Source organism: Triturus cristatus, chromosome 9 (assembly GCF_964204655.1).
Source record: "Triturus cristatus chromosome 9, aTriCri1.1, whole genome shotgun sequence".
In the NCBI taxonomy this organism is placed as follows: Eukaryota; Metazoa; Chordata; class Amphibia; order Caudata; family Salamandridae; genus Triturus; species Triturus cristatus.
Window position 1 is genome coordinate 381,227,570 of NC_140592.1, and position 22,309 is coordinate 381,249,878.

The window sequence follows — 22,309 nt, forward strand, 5'->3', positions numbered from 1 at the left end:
GATCCCTCTGTTACTGTAATGGAGGTGGGACCACCACAGCCCGCCGCAGCCGCCAGGGAACCACTGTTCACCAGTTGCAGTGGTCAGGAGGTAGTAATATGCTCGGCGGGACCACCGCGGTCCCGCCAAACATATTTCAAGTTTCCTCTCATCCACGGTTTTCATGGCAGTTCCTCCTCCATGAAAACAGTGGCGGAGAGGGAACAAAGGGGGCCTTACAAGGTCCCCTGGTGCCTCATGCCCTCTCGATGCACACAGGGGGGAACAACATATTCCCCTCTGTATGTATGGACACCAGTTCCTGCATGGCTGGGGCTTTTCAGTTCATGTCGTGCAGGAACTGTTTTTGGCGTTCCTATTGTGGTGCCTATTTTCAGGGCACTGCCGTGGGAACATCAAAATCAAAGCTCGCCAGACAGGAGGAAACTCCAAATCTGGCTGGCAGTCTGACCATGGCTTTGGTGGTGCGGCGGCAGGGCGGACCCGGTGCTGCACAGCCAAAGTCGTAATCGGGCCCATTATGTTGAGTACCAAAGGTTCATACGATCAGTGAGGGAGTCTGTTTGATGAGTGCACCAAGAAATTGAGGTTCAGAGACCCCCGTTCCATCAAATGGTAGCAAACAGAGGATGGTTAGTCACTGAAGTGTAGGGAGACTGAATACTCTAGAGAAAATCTGGATTTGTCCACGTCTGGCCCATGCTCTCAAACCAATGGCCCAGTTTGGAGAAGTGGAAGTGATTCACCAGTTTTGAAGAAGTTTGGGGAAACTAAGAAGTGAGTATTAATAGGGTTGTGCATTGCAGAGTTATGTTTAGCCTGTAGTATGTTGTAGAAATAGTGAGCAAATTGTGTTTGGTAATGTTATGGTTTAAAGTTGTTGGTGTGTGTGTGTGTAGGTGCCTGATGCTGAGCAGTAGAAGTTGTTGTTGGACCCAACGTGGGCTAAGGTCCTGGGATAGGTACATTTATGGCTGTTAAACCTGCCTGATAAAAGTTTTGTGATGTTGGTTCCTGAAGTACCATTGACCAAACAATTGAGATAGGGACTGCAACCAATTGTTGTGAGTATACTAATAGTAACTGACGTAAGTAGATCCCTGTTGGGCAAAGGTGCAACAACAGTGGCCAGGGTGATTACCCGCTGGCTGAGATCTGTGCGGAGGTTGGAAAGAATTTTCAATTCTTCTTCTATGAGGGATTACTTTTCATTTCTTTAGTGGAACAGACAACATATATTGTGCTTCCACAGAATTTGAATGCCCACGGGGGCAATTTTCGCATTACAACTTCAGTTCAATGTGACATGTGCTTGCAAAGTGTGTTTTGTGCATAAGGTGCATCAATGTAAACAAATATTCACTGGGCGACCCCTACAAATTAAGAAAAAAGTGAAGATCGACTTTGTAGGATTTCAAAGGCAAATTGGCAGAGTACAATGTAGCATGGCTTTTTTTTGTTTCATGCAATGACTTTGTATGTTATTGCACTGCTTTATTCCCATCTACAGTTACTTATTGACCATTCAATTTACAGTGAGAATTTCTTTCTTAAATGAGGTCTAGCAACCAGCCTAACTTACAAGAAATTCGGACACAGATCCTAAAACCCCGAAGTTAACTTTAGACCAAATCTATGTGAAAGCTTATAAATGTATCTTAAATCGTCATGAAATATACAAAAACATTAATTCTATTACCAATACTTTGTTAAACAAATCACCACCATCTACAACCACCCACCATTAGGATGATGCTCAAAACATGATGGTTGGCAATACCATTAAAACAAAACCGACAGCTATACACTGAAGTAGAAATATGGCAAAACCCTTGCTCACTGATCAGGCTGGACTTTTGAAATTTCATGACAAACAGGTCAAAGATACGCATGCAGACACAAGCATGTCCGGGTATTAAGACTACCCACTTCATTTACCCGCTACATTCCTTCTAATGACATGCAAGTACATCAATTGAACATAACCATTGCACTAAACAAACATCCAATAATCTTGTTAATGTAGAGAAAAAGGCAATCAGTCATTTAGAGACCCATTCAAGTTATACCCTGAACGATAATTATGATAACACATTGCTCTATCATCTTCCAGTCAAATGCTATCCCAGGGGCAGATTTGTTCATTACATGTGTCTACATAACCCACCAGAATAGGCTAGCAATTCTCTACCTGCTCCATGCTTTGCCCATCTACTGTGTCCTGGTACTCCTCTGAAATATGCATGATTGTATTTTTGTGAACAGAAGAAGTACAGTAATCCAAGTGTAGATTAAGTAAAATGTTTTATTCGTAGTTTCCATGAAGAGCCCCACCAGGAGCAGCCTTCCTGCTGCTCAGCTTATTCTCCAACTGACTCCCTCAAACATCAAACATTCCACAGCATCACCACACACCAACATTCCACACCCTACTACCCCATGCATATCTCGCAATTGCATAACAAGCGGAAAGAACCTTGCATGGAAATATCAGGTGGAAATGTCGCAAATGCCCCACAGAAACCAGAAATCAAGCATGTCGTCATTTTATTATTATTATTATTATTATTATTATTATTATTATGTTTCTTATATAGCGCCTGAATCGACCCCCGAAGGGGTATCTCCGCGCTTGCCTTGGGAACCCGTCCTGGCTTTTCCCTGTGAGATAGCCCCTACAGGGCATCCCCAAGGTGAAAGCCAGGCATCCTGCCGCGGGGGGCCGTTGTGGAGATTAAGCAAGCTTAATGCCCAGAGTTGCAGAGTGTGAACCCATGATTAGGTCAGGCACCGAAGCGAGAATTATCAAGTCCATGGACATTTGAGCTCAAGACCCTGCCGCGTCGGGAATTGAACCCTGGTCCCGGGTCTGACCTCTGCTTCAGGGTCTGCCTGCTCTAACCAGTGAGCCACACCCTTTCCCCGCCCTGTGCCGGCCGTTGCATTAGCGGGCGGGGTTCATGACGAGCTGGACTCGTCATGGGCACAGCGCAACCGCGGCCCATGACGAGTCCAGCTCGTCATGGGCACTGAAGAGGATATAAACATGGTACATGTTAACATTCTAAATGTAATCAGGACACACGCATGTAACTTATTAAATGTAAAGATGGTAAACAATCATGCATGCAAATCACAATATCAAAATCAATTAATAGATAAATACAAGATCACTCGTCTTCTCCCTTTCCATCAAACAAAAACAAAGCATACACACACTCTGCCACACTTTGCCTCACCTACTGAACCCCTCCTGCCACTAACATACTAGCTGGCTAGGCTGACACAGAAGACAACACACAGGGAACCAACCACCGAAAGTGCAGTAGAAACCAACACAAAGCTCAAAACACATCACAAATGGGATAATCACCACAATCGCCTCCACACAGTCATCCCACAACAACATACCTAAAGTTGGGCGACAAGAAGTCGCCCCACTGTCACCTCACACACAACAGTCATCCCAACTGCAATACTCCGCAATGAGTGACTTATTAACAAACAGTCATCTCAAACTCAACAGTCCTCATGACTGTAATGCCTATGAAATAAGTGACTTATCAATGAGTGGTCCTCCAACCCAACGGTCATCCAAACCGTAATCCCTAGAAATAGGTTGTCAAACACAACGGTCACCCAAACCGTAAAACCGTAGAAATGAGTCCTTAAATGCAACAGTCATCCAAACCATAATCCCTAGAATTGAGTGACTTATCCACACAGTCACCTCAAAACACAACAGTCATTTTAACTGTATAACCTAAGCAATGAGTGACTATCCATGCAGTCATCTGAAAAACACATCACAAGTGCGATAATCACCACAATCGCCTCCACAGTCATCTCACAACACACCTAAAGTTGGGCGAGTCATCTCAAACAGACATCACACTACCCAACACAACACCATGGAATAGGTGACATAAAGTAAGCATACTGTTAGACCACACTAAGACCTACAGATGAATAAGCACATACAGTTGAATCTAACATAAAACATTTGGAAGAATAGTAAATCAGCATGACCAAATGCTACAAAGCACATAAAACCACACAAGTAAAAGACTCCGGTGAACGACTTCTCACCTGAATTACAATACTGTTCCTGTACAATAAAGACATAAGAAATAGTAACAACAGCCTGGGAGAGCACTGCCCGGGCCTCCTCCGGACACTGAGACAGCACTTGTGCCACTGTATGCCACACTGAGTCCGAATAATGGACCAAGCAACATGCGGTGTTTACGGACCGTTGTTCTAAGCTGGCGGAAGAGAAAATTTTCTTGCCAAGGTGGTCCAGTTTCTTGGATTCCCTTTCCGGTGGAGCAGTAGGGAAGGCGCTTATGGAGGTGGAGGCTTGGACCACCAAGCTCTCTGGGGTGGGGTGTTGGGAAAGGCAAGTGGGGTCGCCCATAGCCTGGCAGTGGCGTCGGGCAATCATCCTGTTCACGGGAGCCCCCGTGTTGGGCCTGGACCAAGTGCCCAAAAAGATGTTGGTGAGGGCCTCATTAAACAGAAGCAAGGGCTCCGAAGAGCTCGCAGCCGGTTGAAGCACCTCTGTCAGGAGGTTAGTCCTGACTGCCACTGTAGGAAGCTCGAGGTTGAGAGCCTCGGACGCCCTACGCAACACTACTGAGTATGACGCTCCCTCCTCCGTAACCACGGTAGGAGGAGACAACATGCCAAGGTCAGGTGAAGTGTCAAGACCACTGGCATCCCCCAGTTCCTCTCTTCAGTCCTGGTCAGTTTCTAACTGGTCAGTTAAAGGGTCACCTGACCCCTCCCAGTCCTCCTCCTCATCCTCTGGGTGCCACTGTTGTTGATATGGGACCCCAGGAGTGAACAGGGGCACAAAAACCCCACTCAATGCCGGATCCGGCGTCGGACGTCGCCGGTCAGGCTTCGTGTCCACGTTGGGATGGAGGCCAGGGTCGATGCCGGCCGGGGAGCCGACCGACGACGAACGCGGAATGGGTGCGGTCGGAAGTGGTGCAAGTGGAGGCGTAACTAGGTCAACTGGTGCCGATCCGGATCCAGGCCTGGATCCAATGGGGGCCTGCGGCACCGGGACCGGAGCCGCCGGCAGCGAAGACCTAGGCCCCCCAACCGAGTCTGCAGCGCCCAAAGGCAAGCTGGCGGGGTTGGTCCGCCCAAAGATGGCATGTATCACCTTGTAGAACATACGAAGCTGGGCGGGGGGGTCGCACCGGGTCCGGGAAAGGGAGGGAAGCTCGGAGTTGACCCTTTGGGCTCCGCCCACAGAGCCGCGGGAGTGTCACCATCCGCGTGCCTCATCGGATCGGCCGACTGACGAGGAGAAGTTGAAGAGCGACGATGCTTCTTTGACTTCTTCTTATGATTCGACTTACCCAACCCTGAGTACGAAGACATCGATGATTTCGAACCGGAATGGTGGTGGCTCCACGACCGGTCCCTCGACCTCCCTCTCGACCGGGACCTCGAACGGCACGGAGCCGACTGTCGGCCTTCAAGCAGTTTTCGGGACCGCTCCCGCAAAGCCTTCGGTGCCATCGACCGACAGTCGGAGCACGACTTGGGGTCATGGTCGTGCTCCCAGCAAAAAGGCACACGCGGTCCTGATCCGTCACCGACATCAGTCAGTTACAGGAACCGCAGGCCTTGAAACCGGGCATCTTCGGAGTCAGAGACTCAAAACAAGAAGTTAACAAAAGTCGAGAAAAACAGTCAAAAAATGACTGAGGTACCGCTCTTCCTGGATCTGAGCTGGCTGGCGCGGAAAAAGAAAGAACTGACAGCAGGGCACGAGGGCAGCGTCTAAGTAGCTGCTGCGAAGTCATTCCAGCGACCTCGATGCCAACGACGGACGTGGAGCCGACCGACGCCACCTTCCGACGTGCAGAGGTACTGCTGATGAAAAAAGAAAAAAAACTTTCCGGATCCAGTCTGATGCCTGCGGGTAATTCTAGGGTAAGGAATCTATTCTAGGGTAAGGAATCTACAGATAACGTGTTTCTTTCAAATGTTCACACTATGTGCCACGCCGTACCCTCAGATCATCCAATGCTAACCTGTTAAAACCCCCTGCTTTCAGATATGCCTCAAAAGGAAGAAAATCAATCGTAGTGTTAGGGACTAAGGACTGGAACAAACTGCCCACTCATCTTCTTTCATTCAGTTAGAAACTTTATTCAGGAAGACCTTGAAAACCTGGATCTTTACAGCCTCTGACGCTCTATGCAGAGCTCTCATTTAAACCCTTTCCAGTCTTGGCCACCCCTATCTGTCAGTGAACCCACTTAGCGCCATGATGCTCCTCGGAGTGAAAGCTGCACTATACAAATACTGTAAAACATAACATTTAAAACCCTTTACTGTGCATCCCATTGAAGAAAGAGCATACTTTTTTTAAAGGTTTTTCTTTTTAGAGTTTTATGTAGCGCAAACTAGACCCGAGACATCGGGTATCAGAGTGCTTTACAAGAGCACCAGTTTCGTTACAGATGGACACATTCATTTTTGTTAGGAACATGGAGATTAATTGATTTGCCCAGAATCACAGGATCTTGAGTGTCATAGCTTCGAGGTCGACCGCTCTAACCGTAAGCCTACATCCTCTCACTTAATGTCACTATATTTAATTGGTTCTTAAAAGAAACACATAGAAAAAGACACTTCACTGGCTAATATCTTTAAAGAAAGAAGCAAATAGTGGCATTAAAAGGACATGTTTTAAATAAAAGACGAATGCACAACACTTAAGTGTAAATACAATATACAAAATCCAGTAATCACCATTTCGGGCACAGGTCCTTTAAATATAAAGCCAACGTACAACACTTTACAGGAGAGGTCCACTAAAGACAAGCAATAAGTGCACTATACCCTCTTCACTCAACCACCATCACTCTCAAAAAAAGTGTGCTACCTTCTTCACCCAAATACTTTTATTACATTATACACTAAACAGAGGTATGGACTATACCATAACTATAAGACAGACTGGAGATATTCTACAGTCATTATCAATGAAAAGGACTTTCGCAGTGCCCATCAACTAATCATGGGGCTCTAAATTGTGGGATGTTTTGGTGCAAGCAGATCTATTTTCCAAATCTTAAAACGATGTTCCCTTAACTACTACTTGCCCTAGATGCTACAGATGGGATTGATGTGGCGTTTGTGGTGATATGTGTTGCCACTCCATCTCCAACATCTAAAGCACAGAACAATGAGGAACGTTCTGAAATGTGTAATGAATATGCTACTTACCAGTATGCATCTGTTCTTGGCATGTAGGGCTGCTGACATTCATATCTGTGCATAGATCGCCGCCTTGTGTTGGGTCCGGATGTTTGCACGTTGTTGTCCTGGAAGAGTCTTCGAAGTATCCTGGGATAGGTGACTCCTCCCCTGGACTACAGTGCGCATGGGCATCCTCTCCATCCTCAGATTGTTTTTCGCCATTGTGGCAGTGATGGAGTAGATACAGAAAGTGATGACCATGCTTACAGTAATTCTGAGAGCTGCAGCTGCTACAGGCGCCGGGGAGGAGGGAGGGCGATATGAATGTCAGCAGCCCTACATGCCAAGAACAGATGCATACTGGTAAGTAGCATATTCAGTTCGAGGCATGTGGGCTGCTGAATTCATATCTGTGCATAGAATACATAGCAGTACCTCCTATTAGCGGCGGCTACCAGTGCCAGCTGCAGCGGACTGAAAAAGAGTTTTGAGAACAGCCTGTCCTACAGCTGCCTGCTGTTTTAATTGCACATCTACACAATAGTGTTTGGTAAATGTGTGTGTAGTGGACCAGGTGGCTGCTCAACATATATCATGCAAAGGAATGTTTCCCAGGAAAGCCATGGAGGCCCCTAACTTACGTGTTGAGTGGGCTCGTGGGGGAATCGTTAATGTGCGTTTAGCCTTTTGATAGCAAATTTGAATACATTTAACGATCCATCTGGCTATACCTGCTTTGGAGATAGCGTTACCTTTGTGGTGTTGGGCAAAGGCAACGAAAAGTTGTTTAGTCTTCCTAAAGACCTTAGTCCTGTCGATATAGTACATGAGGGCTCTCTTTACATCTAGTGTATGGAGTGCTCTTTCTGCGACAGTTTGTGGATTTTGAAAGAAAACAGGCAGTTCAATAGTTTGATTTATGTGGAACTGCGATATCACCTTGGGCATGAATTTGGGGTTGGTACGTAGTACGACCCTGTTGGCGTGAACCTGTATAAATGGCTCTTGAACGGTTAGTGCCTGGAGTTCACTAACTCTCCTCAAAGAAGTGATTGCTACTAGGAAAGCTACTTTCCAGGTGAGGAATTGAATCTCGCATGAATGTAGAGGTTCGAAGGGTGGACCCATCAGGCGTGTGAGGACCAAGTTGAGGTTCCACATTGGAGCTGGTGGGTGGCTTGGAGGAATTACTCGTTTGAGTCCTTCCAAGAATGCTTTGATGGCCGGCACTCTGAATAAAGAGAGGTGCTGCCTGTTCTGGAGATAGGCTGATATTGCGGTCAAATGGACACGTATTGAGGTGTATGCCAGATTGCATCGGTATAGGTGTAAGAGGTAACAAATTAGGTTTTGGATGGATGCGTCTAGCGGGTTAATGTCATTATTATTGCAATAAATGACGAATCTTTTCCATTTGGCTGCATAGCAAGCTCTGGTAGTGGGTCTCCTGGCCTCCTTAATGATGTCCATACAGTCAGGTGGCAGGTTTAGGTAGCCAAACTCTAGGACTTCAGGAGCCAGATTGCCAGGTTCAGCTGTTGCGGATCTGGGTGCTGAATCTCTCCATGGTTCTGCGTCAAATGCGCGGGTTTGATTCGCAGCCTTTGATGCGGCACCACGGAAAGTTCGAGAAAGGTGGTGTACCATGGCTGGCGTGCCCACGTTGGAGCAACCAGGACGAGTGTCAGTGAGTGTTGTCTGAGTTTGCGTGCCACCAGCGGTATCAGTGGTGCTGGGGGAAAAGCGTACGCAAATCTGCCGGACCAGTTCATCCATATCGCATTGCCCTGCGACTGCGGATGTGGGAACCTGGCGGCAAAGCTTTGGCATTTTGCGTTTTCGCTTGTGGCGAATAGGTCTATGTCTGGATGACCCCACTGCTGGAAGTACGGCTGGAGTACTGATGGGTGTAACTCCCACTCGTGCATCTGGTGGCTGTGTCTGCTGAGCAGATCCGCAATCTGGTTGTCCTTGCCGGGGAGGTGTTCCGCCATGAGGAACATGTTCCTCTGAATGGCCCACTTCCACATGCTCTGAGCCAGATGAGACAACTGTGGAGAGTGTGTTCCTCCCTGCTTCTGTATGTAGTACATGGCGGTCATGTTGTCCGTCCGGATCAACACGACTTTGTTGCACAAGAGTACTTTGAATGCTTTCATAGCCAGGAAGATTGCCATCAGTTCTAGAAGGTTGATGTGCATCTTCTTCTGTTGTGTTGTCCATAGTCCCTGCACTGTGTAATTGAGTACATGAGCTCCCCATCCCTGGAGAGACGCGTCCGCTGTCAGTATTATTTGTGGAACAGGCTCTTGGAACGGTCGGCCCTTGCAAAGGTTTTGTGGATTCCACCAATGCAGAGAGTTGTATGCCCGACCGCTCACCAACACTAGGTCTTTTAGTTGCCCTTGAGCCTGATTCCATTGACGTGCTAAGCACTCCTGAAGCGGGCGCATATGTAGTCTCGCGTGTGGGACTATGAAAATGCAGGAGGCCATCATGCCTATCAACTGCATGAACACTCACGCGGGAAGGGAGTGTTGGGGTTTGAACTTGGAAATCAGCATTTGCATGCTGTTGATTCTCACTAGATTCGGCTGAGCTGTGGCCGCCAGAGTGTCTATGGTCGCACCTAGGTACTGTTGTACGTGTGCGGGTTGGAGATGGGATTTTGGGTAATTTAGTGAGAACCCTAGACTGTGAAGAAGGTGAATGGTGCGGGACATGTGGCTGGCACATTGCTGGGCTGACTTTGCCTGAACAAGCCAGTCGTCCAGGTAGGGGTAGACATGAATGTGTTGCCTCCGTAAATATGGGGCCACAGTAGCCAGGCACTTTGTGAAAACTCTGGGTGCTGTTGTCACGCCGAAGGGAAGAACCTTGAATTGGTAGTGCTGCCCTTGAATAGTGAACCTGAGATATTTCCTGTGTGATGGGTGAATGGGTATGTGGAAATACGCATCTTTGAGGTCTAGCGTGGCTAGGAAGTCTCCCTGTTTGAGCAGTGGTAGGACTTGTTGCAGGGTGAGCATGTGGAAATGCTCCGAGAGAATGTAGCGGTTGAGGGGTCTCAGGTCTAGTATAGGTCTGAGTGACCCGTCCTTTTTCGGTATTAAAAAGTACAGGGAGTACACCACCGTACCTTGCTCGTGGACGGGTACAACCTCTATTGCGCCTTTTTGTAGCATTTTTAGCACTTCCTGCTGTAATAGCGTTAAGTGCTCTGAGGACATAGGACGGTGTTTTGGCGGTATTGTGGGTGGAGTTGAGGTTAATTCTAGGCAGTAACCGTGTTTGACAATATCTTTGACCCACCTGTCCGTGGTGATGGAGTTCCACGTGGACAGGAACCTTTGTAGCCTTCCCCCGACAGGTGTTATGTGGTTGGGAGGAAGGGAGAGGGCGTCACTGTTTGTTCTTGGGGGAGGACCTGGTGTTGCCGTATCTGCGTCCTCTGCCCTTTGTGCTTGAGCCACGATATCCACCCCGGGTGTTTTTATCGTAGGAACTTTGTGTGTTTCCCTTGTTGTAGGTTTGCTGTGACCCCGGTCCTCTACCTGCTCCTCTATTTCCGGGGCGACGAAAGGAGCCGCTCCGAAAGGTCTGTGTTTGGAGAGCCCCCATGGACTTTGCAGTGTCTATGTCCTTTTTTATTTTTTCTAGGGTGGTGTCAACCTCTGGCCCGAATAAGTAGTCGGGGTTGACCGGCTGGTTGAGGATGTTATTTTGTACCTCAGGTTTGAATCCGGAGATTCGTAACCAGGCGTGTCGTCGTAACATGACGCTAGTGTTTATGGCTCTGGCAGCTGTATCCGCGGCATCCAGTGCACACTTAATGGATGCGTTCGTGAGGAGTTGTCTCTCCCTGATGAGGATCTCTGCTCCCTCTTTGAATTGGTCAGGGAGATGTTGGAGTAATGTTTCTAATGTGTCATAATGTGCGCGATCGTAGCGAGCTAGGAGTGCCTGAGTATTGGCAATACGCCATATGTTAGCTGCTTGGGCTGCAACCCGTTTGCCGGAGGTCTCTAGCACCTTGGACTCTTTGTCCGGGGGAGGAGCATCCCCTGTCGTCTGCGAGTGTGCCCGTTTGCGAGCATTCGCGACTACTATGGAATCCAGAGGTAACTGGCCTCTAATGTAGGTAGGGTCCCCAGGCGCCGACCTGTATTTCTTGTCGATCCTGGGATTTATTACTCTTGCCCTGGTGGGTTCTTTGAAAATGTCCTTTGCTGGTTTGAGGACACCTTTCAACATGGGTAGAGTTTTGATATTCCTTTCTGAGGATGCGAAAGTATCCATGAGAAAGTCGTCCTCGATGGTGTCAGAGTGGAGTTGCACACCATGATTGGCCGCAGCACGTTCAATGAGGGCGTTGAATGCGGCAGTGTCCTCTGTGGGAGACGTTTTTGCGCCATATAGCTGCGTGTCCTGTGTATCCATAGGTGCATCCGGGTCTACGGGGTCATCCCAAGCTTGGTCAGGGCCCTGTTGGCCTTCAGGGTCCATCTCTCCGGGGTAGGGGACGTGGTCACCCATGTAGTGCTCCAAAACGTCGGTTTCGGAGTGTGTCGGAGAGAAGGACTGTGGATCTTGGTAAGAGGTATGGAGAGGTTCGTAAAGAACTGGTTCCGAATCCACTGGCAGCTTTTTCTTTAGTGGGATCCGGTAGGAGTCCAAAGCTGGCTCGGAAGTTATTCTCCTCTTGTGGAGCATCATTCTGCCGGTGTCGGCATCGATGATGTGTGATGGTGACGTCTCCGCAGGAGAGCGTTCAGCAGGTGTGATCGTGGTGTGGGTGACACGTGTTCTGATTTCGAACAGTTTTGGGGCCGTGGATGGTGGCAGGCCAAAAGTGATGTTGGCCGGTGCCGGAGAAGCTTTTTGAGCTTTTTTCGGCTCGGAGCCTGACGTGTCCTGGAGGGCTCCCTTGTCTTTGATGCGTTGCAAGGACGCTGCAACTTGCCGCACCTGGAGCGCCGACGGTTCTTTGGCGCCGACCGGTTCTGTAGAGGCGGGCGTGGACTTCTTCGGCGCCACTGGGTCATCGAGTCGAGGAGAGGTAGTAGCTGTCGACGGCGTCGATGATTGTGCCTTTGGTGCTGCTTTCGAAGCGGTGTGAGACGCAGCAGCCATTTTGACCTTTGTGGCCGGAGCCGATTGTTTCGGTGCCGGGAGCAGAGTAGGTTTGGCGGTACCGATGGTCTTTTTCCGTGTGTCGGCGCCGACGTCGGCTGCTGCAAGCTCGGCACCGAAGTCCCGTTTGGTGCGGTCGGTGCCGACGGGTTTGGCTGGTGTCGAAGGTGTGGTGGGCTTCGATCCGACCAGTGTCACTTTCAGTTTCGGTTTCTGATGAACCAATACGGCTTTCGGTTTCGAAGAAGGGAAACCAGTCGTTTTGGGTAGTAATGGCTGCCGCTGAATGTCCGAGGCCGGGCCAGAGGGCGGGGCCGAAGAACTGCGGGATAGGTCTTGGGTAAGGCCCGAAGGCGATCCCTCGACCGGAGCCATAGACTGACGCACTGGGATATCCTCGGTCTGTACGGGTAGGCCTTGCTCGTCACCGGAGCTACTCTCTTCGGCCCCTAAGGCCTCATCGTAGTCTCCTACCTCGGTGTCGGCTTCGTCTCTGTGAAAGAGTCGTTCTTCGATGTCTTCCGATCCGGAGTCGTGTTCGGAAGCGGGGCTGGAGGGTAGGTTCTCCACGTCTTCGACATCTTCGTCCTCGGCGCTGAAGATGTTGGTCGGGGCCGGTGCCGCTTGCTGCGCTTCAAGTCTCGCTGCTCGTCGATTCTGGAGAGTCTTCTTGGATCGGAATCGGGCACAGGCCATACATGTGGACTCGTCGTGATTCGGTGAAAGGCATTTGTTGCACACTGGGTGGACGTCGACATGGGGATATTTCGCATTGCATACAGGACACCGCTTGAATGGTGTCCTCGATTCCATCGTCGATGTCGGGTCGATGGTCGGGTATGATGCGAAAAAGTTGTTCTTGAAGTTAGTAAACTAACAAATAACTATCGATACCGATCGGGAACAGTACCGACGCGAACTAAAGGCCTTTTGGCCTGTAAAAAGTTTTTCCTAACTTGAGTCAAGATAAGCACATCCGAACCCAATGGCGGAAAAAAACAATCTGAGGATGGAGAGGATGCCCATGCGCACTGTAGTCCAGGGGAGGAGTCACCTATCCCAGGATACTTCGAAGACTCTTCCAGGACAACAACGTGCAAACATCCGGACCCAACACTAGGCGGCGATCTATGCACAGATATGAATTCAGCAGCCCACATGCCTCGAACATAAAGATACTGTTTACAGAATGGGCAACATAGTACATGGATGTAAATGGAAAAAAAGTGCATAGAGCATTGTTCTTTTGACCAAATATTCTTTGGATTTCCCAGTAGGACCTCCAAATGGCTTCCCTTTGTATATTTGTCTTTAAGAGCCTGGTTGCCCTCTTGTGTGTGGCCACTCCAATCTGCCCCACTCCAATCTAAAACAATCGCCCCACTCCAATCCGCCCTATTCCAATGCAATCCACCTCACCCCAATCCTATCCACCTCACCCTACTCCAATCCAATTCACCCCACTCCAATTCAATCCACCCCACACCAATCCAATCCACCCCAATCCAGCCAAATCCAGTATACCCCATTCCAATCCACCCCACTTAGTCCAATCCACCTTACTCCAATACAATCCACTTCACTCCAATACAATCCACCTTACTCCAATACAATCCACCCCACTGCAATCGAATTTACTCCAGACCAGTCCACCTCACCCCAATATACCCACTTCAACTCACCCTACTCCATTCCACCCTATTCCTCCTCACTTCAGTCCACCCCACTGCAGTCCACTCCTCCCCAATCCACCCCACCCACTCCACTCTAATTCACCACATCCAGTCCATCCCACTCCGCTGCAGTCCAATCCACCCCAGTCTACCACAATTCTATCCACCCCACCCCAGTTCAGTCCACCCCACTCAACCTGATCCATCTAGCCCACCACACTCCCATTCACCCCACTGCAATCCTCTCCAGTCCAGTCCAATCCACCCGCACCACTCCACTCTAATTCAGCCCACTCCAAGCCGCTCTACTCTAATCCAATCCACCCCACCACACCCACTCCACTCCACCCCACACCAATCTAATCCACTCCACTCCACTCTAATTCACCCCAATCCAGTCCACCTCACCCCATTTCAATCCACCTCACTCCAATCCAATCCACTCCATCCAGTCTGCCCCCTCCAATCCACCCCACTTCACTCAATCCAACCCACTCTACCTCAATATACTACAATCCAATCCACCCCACTACCTCAACCCACTCAACCCTTTTCCACGCAACTCTACGACACTGCTCTCTATTACACTGTCTGCCACTGAACCACTAAATTCTAATACACTGTGCGCCCCCTACTCCACTCTACGACACTCTACTCCAACGAATCCAGCCTACAACAGTCTACCCCACCCCCACTCCATTCTAAGACACTCCACAAACCTTTAGCCATACTGAACAGCAGCTACACTTGTGTACAACATGGCAACAACACATTGCCAAAGCCAATACCTCTTGTAGAGGCAAGACCTATTGGCTTTGCTGATGCCTGTTTTTCCTCCAGCTGGAAACACAGTTTGTGATGGCACGGCTAATCAAGTGTTTTAATTAATGATAGCCAATTAAGTATTTCCATTTCAAAGAAAAAGCTGTGAAAACCGACGTTTGCTTGTCAGCTGTTCCTGTTCCTTTCCCAGACTACTAATCCCTTCTAAGTGGCCACAGCTAACACTGCTCCTGCCTTCCAGATGCCAGAGGCCAAGTCACTGTTATCTAGGTAGAGGGTTATTAAAAGTCTTTTGAGCAGGGCTGGCAGGTAAACTATTTCATAACAGTTTGATCTCAGGGAGTAAAAGTACACTTTTATAACTTTACTTTTCTACTAGTTCTAATAAAATTCTACTGTCATCATTACATCAGATTTTTAAAACGAAGGGGGAAATAACCTTGATTATAATAAAATTATTTTGTTTCTTACATTAACAAACTTGAAGGATCTTAAAGGAAGAGACAAGCCTGAAATTCAAAAACTGCATGAGTGGCAGCAAAATAAAGTCTAGGGGGCTTATTTACAAGCCCATCGCGCCTCCAATGCATCACTTTTATTGATGCCACGGCAGCGCAATGGACTTCCCCCATATGTACAAGGCCACATAAAGTCACCCTGCACGACTTTTCATGACCTTGTAAATATGTTTCACTTTCATGCATAACTCTGCGTGAAAGGGGAGTTCCATGGGTGTTGCTGTGGGTGTTCCCACACAACATCCATGGAACTTGACGCATTCCCAGATTTACAACATTTTGTAAAACTGGGAATGCGTCCGAATTCTACGCCACCCCAGGGAGAGGCATAAGAAGGCGCAACGAGGAGAAATGCTTTTACTTATCTTCGGTTTTTCCTGTTTTTATGCATGCTACATTCTGCAGCACACATAGAATGAGGAAAATGCCCTTAATGTTTTTGTGCAGGAAGGTATTCCTTCCTGTACAAAAACAATCATCTCCTCAGCGTAGGCACCTTTGCAAAATGACGGAAGGGTGTCCACGCTGGCGCACAGGTACTGTTTGTGAGCTGGCGCAGGGGAGAAGGACAGGAATGCGTCGTATCTTGTAGATACGGCGCATTCCTGCCCTTTTACTTTGACGCACGGCAGCGCGGCAGTAAGGCTTGCTGTGCGTCAAAATATTGTAAATGAGGCCCAAGGACTACACGGAAGCAAATTACGTGTTGTTCATGTGAGCAAAAGAGTCGCAGGCCTACAAATATTCATGTGTGTTTTCCTTTGTTTGTAAATCTCAAGAGATCTTTCAGGGCTCACCGGTCCTTTTCCAGTCCAAGCAAGAAGAAAGGGAGGCTGGCCACAATCTTTTCGAAGTCCTCTTGACAGATGTAGCCGTTCTGTTCATGGTCATAATTCTTAAACACAGCCTATGCAAATGAAACGAAGGGAAAACAATTAGTTAGGTGTTTTGTCTTTACTTTTCGTCTCTTTTTCTCTGCATGCCTTAAAAGCCACTCAAATATGCGCGACACATGTAATTTCATTAAACCAGCATTTAGTATTAGCAAAGCGGCAGATTTTGCAGCAGAATGAAATGGCATTTTACTGCCTGTTGACATTCAGTATGTGAGTGATATCCCAATGATAGCTTGCGTCCCTAAAAATCATTGATTAAGAGAGGGCACACACATATACACAAGGACACTTAGGGTATCTGCTGGCCAATAAATGCTGGTGCTGAAGAGTATAAAATATGGGTGTATTTATGAGTAGCCATATATCGTAGCCACACATTTTATGCCCTGCCAATGAAGGTTAATTATCATACCATTTATTTCACTTGTTAGCTGCGAGAGGAATGAGTGCACTTGCAGCAATGCCATGAGTGAGCCAAGAAGATAATATGACTGTTGTAGAGTACTCTATGTAAATGGTCAATAATAGGAGTGTATTTCCCAAGCAACACTATACTGTATTAAACCGTATTCGAAGGAGGAGATTCTATATTAGACCTGGGTTTAAGTTGTGGAATTTCACGCTGCGGAATAACACAGCGTTACATAAAAACTCAGTGAGATTCCGCGAAGTTCCGTCAGTAGGCGGAAATGGCACATCGCGCTGATTGTGCTCCGATTTTAGCGCCAGTAGAGTGTTCCACACTGAAAAATCAGCACGAATGGCACCATGCTATATTTGAATTGATTTTGTTGCCGCTTGAATAGAAAATCTGCCCAGGAAGCAGCCCTCTAACTATGATGCTCAGGACCACCCACTTTTGTAAAATCTCACCAGAAGTTCTCAAAGCGACTGGAAATCACTAAGGGACGCCAAATTTAGCTCGTGCTCCCAAGCTCGCATTCTGAAGTCTCACGTTGTTCCTGTTATAGCGTTGCTAGAACAGGAAAACGACTCGCCCATAAGGCAATTGCCATATCTTGGCGGGAATACCGCATTACCAGAGTAACGTAGAGTCAGCAAAATTTTCCAATTCCTCTTGTGGAATTAAAATTCCACCCAGGCCTATTTTATATACAACACACACTATGAACTAAGGGCCTCATTTACCAGGCACCTAGTGTCAATTTTGCACCGCCAGAGCATCAGTTTTTTGACGCTCTGGTTGCGCAATGTGCTACAGCATATTTACAAAGCCACGCAAAGCCACATTGCGTGGCTTTTCATGGCCTTGTAAAAATGTGCCCTTTCATGCAGAACACTGCGTGAAAGGGGCATTCCATGGGTGTTGCCATAGAACCTAAAGAATTCCCAGATTTACGAGTAATTGTAAATCTGAGAATGCGTCAGATTCTAACGCCACCCCAGGGGCGTAATGAGGAGAAATATCCTTATTTCTCCTCGTTTTGTCCTCTTCTGCAGTACACATAGAAAGAGGAACACACCTCAGTTGATTGTTTTTGTGCAGGAAGGGGCCCCTCCCTGCACAAAACAAACACTCCTACAACGCAGACACCCTTGCACCATGAGGCAAGGATGCCTGTGTTGGCGAATGGCATCCCATTGTGCGCCAGTACAGGGATAAAAGGACAGAAATGCGCCGTATCTCATAGATCTGGCTCATACCTGCCCTTTTCTTTTGACAAGATTCCTTACGGCACTGCCCTGCACCAAAACCTCGGAAATGAAGCCCTAAATTGGAAGTCTTGGTAGCCGAGGAATAAAATTTGCTGCATCAAGCTGAAATCATTTCTGCTTTAAGATATTGCTCTAGAATCATCTGTTCTATGTTCCTCACTCCAGATAGCTCTTTAGTGTAGCGCCTAGATATGAGATTAGTTGTACCATGTGCTATATAAATAGCATCACATCACACATGATATAAAGGTGTTCCTAAGTTTGCAAATAAAGAGAACAAGTCACAGTGAAGTAACGTGATTTCCTAGGATTACACATTTTATTCAAGTGTGCAAATCAGAATTTGAATGAAACATAGGCACTTCTCTACCACACAATGGAGGAAATAATGAGGTTGGGGTAGGCACCTCTTGGTTCACAACTTGCACCCCTGCCTGGCACCGAGTAAGGTCAATGTAATTAAATTAATTTTACAGCTGAAATGACAGCATTTCATTTTCAGAAGCATTATTCACTCAAATAACACTGTTTTATTGTCCCTTTTTGCAAATGAACTGTTTGCATTTCAATGTCAAATGCTTCACTCCTGAACCTTTCACCCACTATGGCACCAAACACCCCTCTGCCAATGATACTAGATCTCATTTGCACACTAACATTTTATGCATAATATAATTTAATAGCTTTTTTTTAAATGATGCGATTAGTAAGGTTTTGCTCAAATCTTAAATTTTTAACGTGCGCTGCAAGAGCAAGGACACTACTAAAAGGAGAACACACGTTTTTAATTTTAAGAGTCCTCATTGAACTTCACTCTGCAATAAAATAAAAATGTAGAAGTTGTCACGCCCCCATCTTTCACATATAACTGGAAAATGGTTCTTAACTAGGTCTAGGCCCACATCTCAATAAATGCAATACATTTAAGACCATAATTATTGGTTAGCCACAGTCGTCAATTCAAGAGTTGCTGCCTAGTTCATCAGGTACTAAACGCAGAAACCATTCTTTCTGGGAAAGCTGTTAGGCTAGAATGCAACAACTCCTTAGATCAGTACCTCCTCAAAACCCTCACAGCACCAACCTGCCCACCCAGTATTGAAGAATTCAAAATTAAGTGTTTAAGAGACTGACAAAGATTAATCTGTTCCTCTTGAGACTATTTGCTCAAGGAAGAAGATGACTTTGCCCATCTAGGGTTCTTTTTGTGATTTTTTTTATGGCAATGTTGGGGTCGCTCGATAACCCCAGCGACCCCAACTCGTCAACACACCGACCCACAGAGCAGGACACACCCTCGACCCTATCTTAGCGGCAGGAAACAACATCCAATTCAGCCACACAACGCAGCCGCCATGGACCAATCACCACTATGTACACTTCGCCATCAACAAACCCAAGGCACCCAAACCAGCCCCATGCCCACCACGAAGGAACTGAAGCAAGGTTACCGACTAGCAACTTAACTCCACCCTCACCCAAGGCAACCACACCTGGGCACCCGACGCAAATAAGAACTCCACACCTGGATCTCCGACTGTGCAGTCGAGCTCGCCCCGCTACGCAACCCCGACAGACAACGCCCCAGGAAAGCTGCCTGGTTCACCACCACTCTCCAAGAAGCCAGACGCACCTGCAAACGTCTGGAGAAGAACTGGAGAAACACCAAGACAACCGAAAACCACACCATCTACAAGGACGCCACGACGGACTACCACAACCAGATCAGAGCCACCAAAAGGAATTTCATCCACAACAAAATCCTGGCCAACTCCACCAACTCCAAGGAACTTTTCAGTGTCATTCAAGAATTCGCCAACCCAAGCCGCGAAGCCATAGACATCACCCCATCCCAAGACCTCTGCGACAAGCTTGGAAACTTTTTCCACCTCAAGATCAAAAACCTCTATGACAACTTCATCGACCATCCACCAGGTGCCACAGACGGCCCACCGCCCCCCAGAAACACCAGACAGCCCACCATCTCCAACTGAGCACCGATCACAGCCAAAGACACCGCCTCGATGATGGAAAGCATCCACTCGGGAGCCCCCACCGACTCCTGCCCCCCTCACATCTACTACAGAGCTGCAGCTGCCATTGCATCTGAACCACAACGCACCATCAACACCACCTTCAAAACAGGCACCTTCCCAGACAACTGGAAGCGCGCAGAAGTCAGACCTCTGCTCAAGAACCCCACAGCTGACCCCAGCGACCTCAAGAACTATCGGCCCATCTCGCTCCTCCCCTTCGCAGCCAAAGTGGCAGAGAAAACAGTCAACAGGAAACTAACACGATTCATTGAAGAGAACGCCGTCCTCGACCCGTCCCAATCCGGATTCCGTAGCAACCACAGCACAGAGATCGCCCTACTCGCCGCCACAGATTACATCGGCACCCTCCTGGACCAAGGCCACTCCGCAGCCCTCATCCTACTTGACCTATCAGCAGCCTTCAACACCGTCTCCCATCGCACACTAGTCACCAGACTACACGACGCAGGCCTACAAGGAACAGCCCTGGACTGGATCCAATCATTCCTCACCAGAAGAAGCCAAAGGATCAGACTCCCACCCTTCCTCTCCGACCCCACGAAAATCACCTGCGGAGTCCCACAGGGTTTATCCCTGAGCCCCACCCTCTTCAACATCTACATGGCCCCCCTCGCAGCCATCGTCCGACAACACGGCCTCAACATCGTATCCTATGCCGACGACACCCAGCTCATCATTTCCCTCACCAAAGACCCTACCACTGCCAAACTCAACTTCCAGAAAGCAAAGCAAGACGTCGCAGTCTGGATGACCAACAGCTGCCTGAAGCTCAACGCCGAGAAGACAGAAGTCCTCGTTCTCGGTACCATCCCTTGTGCATGGGACAGCACCTGTTGGCCGACCGCCCTCGGAAGCCCACCTACCCCCTCAGGCCACGCCAAGAACCTCGACATCGTACTCGACTCATCACTCACCATGAACCGACAGGTCAACGCCGTCACCTCCAGCTGCTTCAACACAGTCACCCACGCACTCATCACCAGCAGACTGGTCTATGGAAACGCACTCTACGCCGGCATCAACAAGTCCCTACTCCGCAAACTCCAGACAGTACAGAACACCGCCGCCAGACTCGTCCTCTGCATCCCCCAACACAAACACATCAGTCAACACCTAATAAGTTTTCACTGGTTCCCCGTGGAGAAAAGAGTCACTTTCAAAATCCTCACTCACGCCTATAAATGCCTACACAACAACTGACCCAAATACCTCAACAACAGAATCAACTTCCACATACCCAAAAGAAACCTTCGATCTTCCAACCTCACACTGGCCGAAACCCCGCGCATCCACAGAGTAGGTGGAAGATCCTTCTCTCACATTGCAGCCAAGACCTGGAACGAGCTACCGGCAGACATCAGACACACCCCCTCCCTGAACACCTTCAGGAAGACCCTCAAGACCTGGCTCTTCGGCTATACAGATCTGCAAACCCCCCCCCTCGGCACCTTGAGACCCTCACGGGTGAGTAACGTGCTTACAATTCCCTGATTGAATGTCTTTTAGAAGATCCTTCCCTTTCAGGTGAATTATATCTGGGGAAAAAGAGAGTGCTTGGACATCTCCTTGAGGGACTAGCCAAAAGCAGCTCAGCTTCCCCCTCCCTATGTCTTTCAGGTGCATGAAGGAACAAGAATCTTACGCCGCAGCAGCACGCTCTGATCTGATCTGCTGTTATTATCTGAATCTAAAAGAGACATCTTCTTGCAGCATCTGAAACAAAGCCTGTATCCTTGGCGGAGTCCTTTTGCCATGTTATTATCAGGGAATTCTATTATGTATATTGGTGTGAATTATTTATTTATTTAGGATTGTTTTATTCACTGAAGTGCCCTCATACCCACGGATTGCCTTTAAGATATCCCACATGAGACACCAATAACACAGACGCTCTACCTCACATGGAACACCTTTTCTGAGAAACGCTAATTACACTGACCCCTTATATAGAAATCACCCTCTCACAGACAACTCTTCCCGACATCCTAACACACAGGCCGCTCATACAGACATCCCAGGCAAACTTCCTCACATGCACTGCTCACGCAGATTCCTCCTCAAATATGCAAAAACACTGAGCTCATGCACCTTCTTCAGGCACCTGGTCCAGTTGGTGAGGTGAGAATGGGACAGGGCCGTCATTACTTATTTATTTATATAGTCCTGTAAAGCGTGAACCAGACCTCGGGGGTATTAGTGTTTTATGCAGTAGTAAACTAATTGTACAGTGTACATAGGTCTAGTTACATGTTACCACATGGACACAAGAGTACAATAGTCGAGCACAGTACAATTTAGCAAAACAAGCACAGTAAAAAAATCAACACATTTCGAGAATCTATAGG

The 22,309-nt window shown here is 48.0% G+C and overlaps 1 protein-coding gene across 3 annotated transcripts in view; it reads right to left on the reverse strand.

Annotated features, from left to right (window-relative positions):
- Window positions 1–22,309, reverse strand: part of LOC146798000 (RAS guanyl-releasing protein 1-like) — a 340,732-nt gene that overhangs the window by 83,805 nt on the left and 234,618 nt on the right. For all 3 annotated transcript variants that reach the window (XM_085625228.1, XM_085625230.1, XM_085625229.1), the window contains exon 12: window positions 16,132–16,241. In XM_085625228.1, coding sequence (XP_085481354.1) covers window positions 16,132–16,241 — 110 coding nt within the window. The remainder of the gene's footprint in view (window positions 1–16,131; window positions 16,242–22,309) is intronic.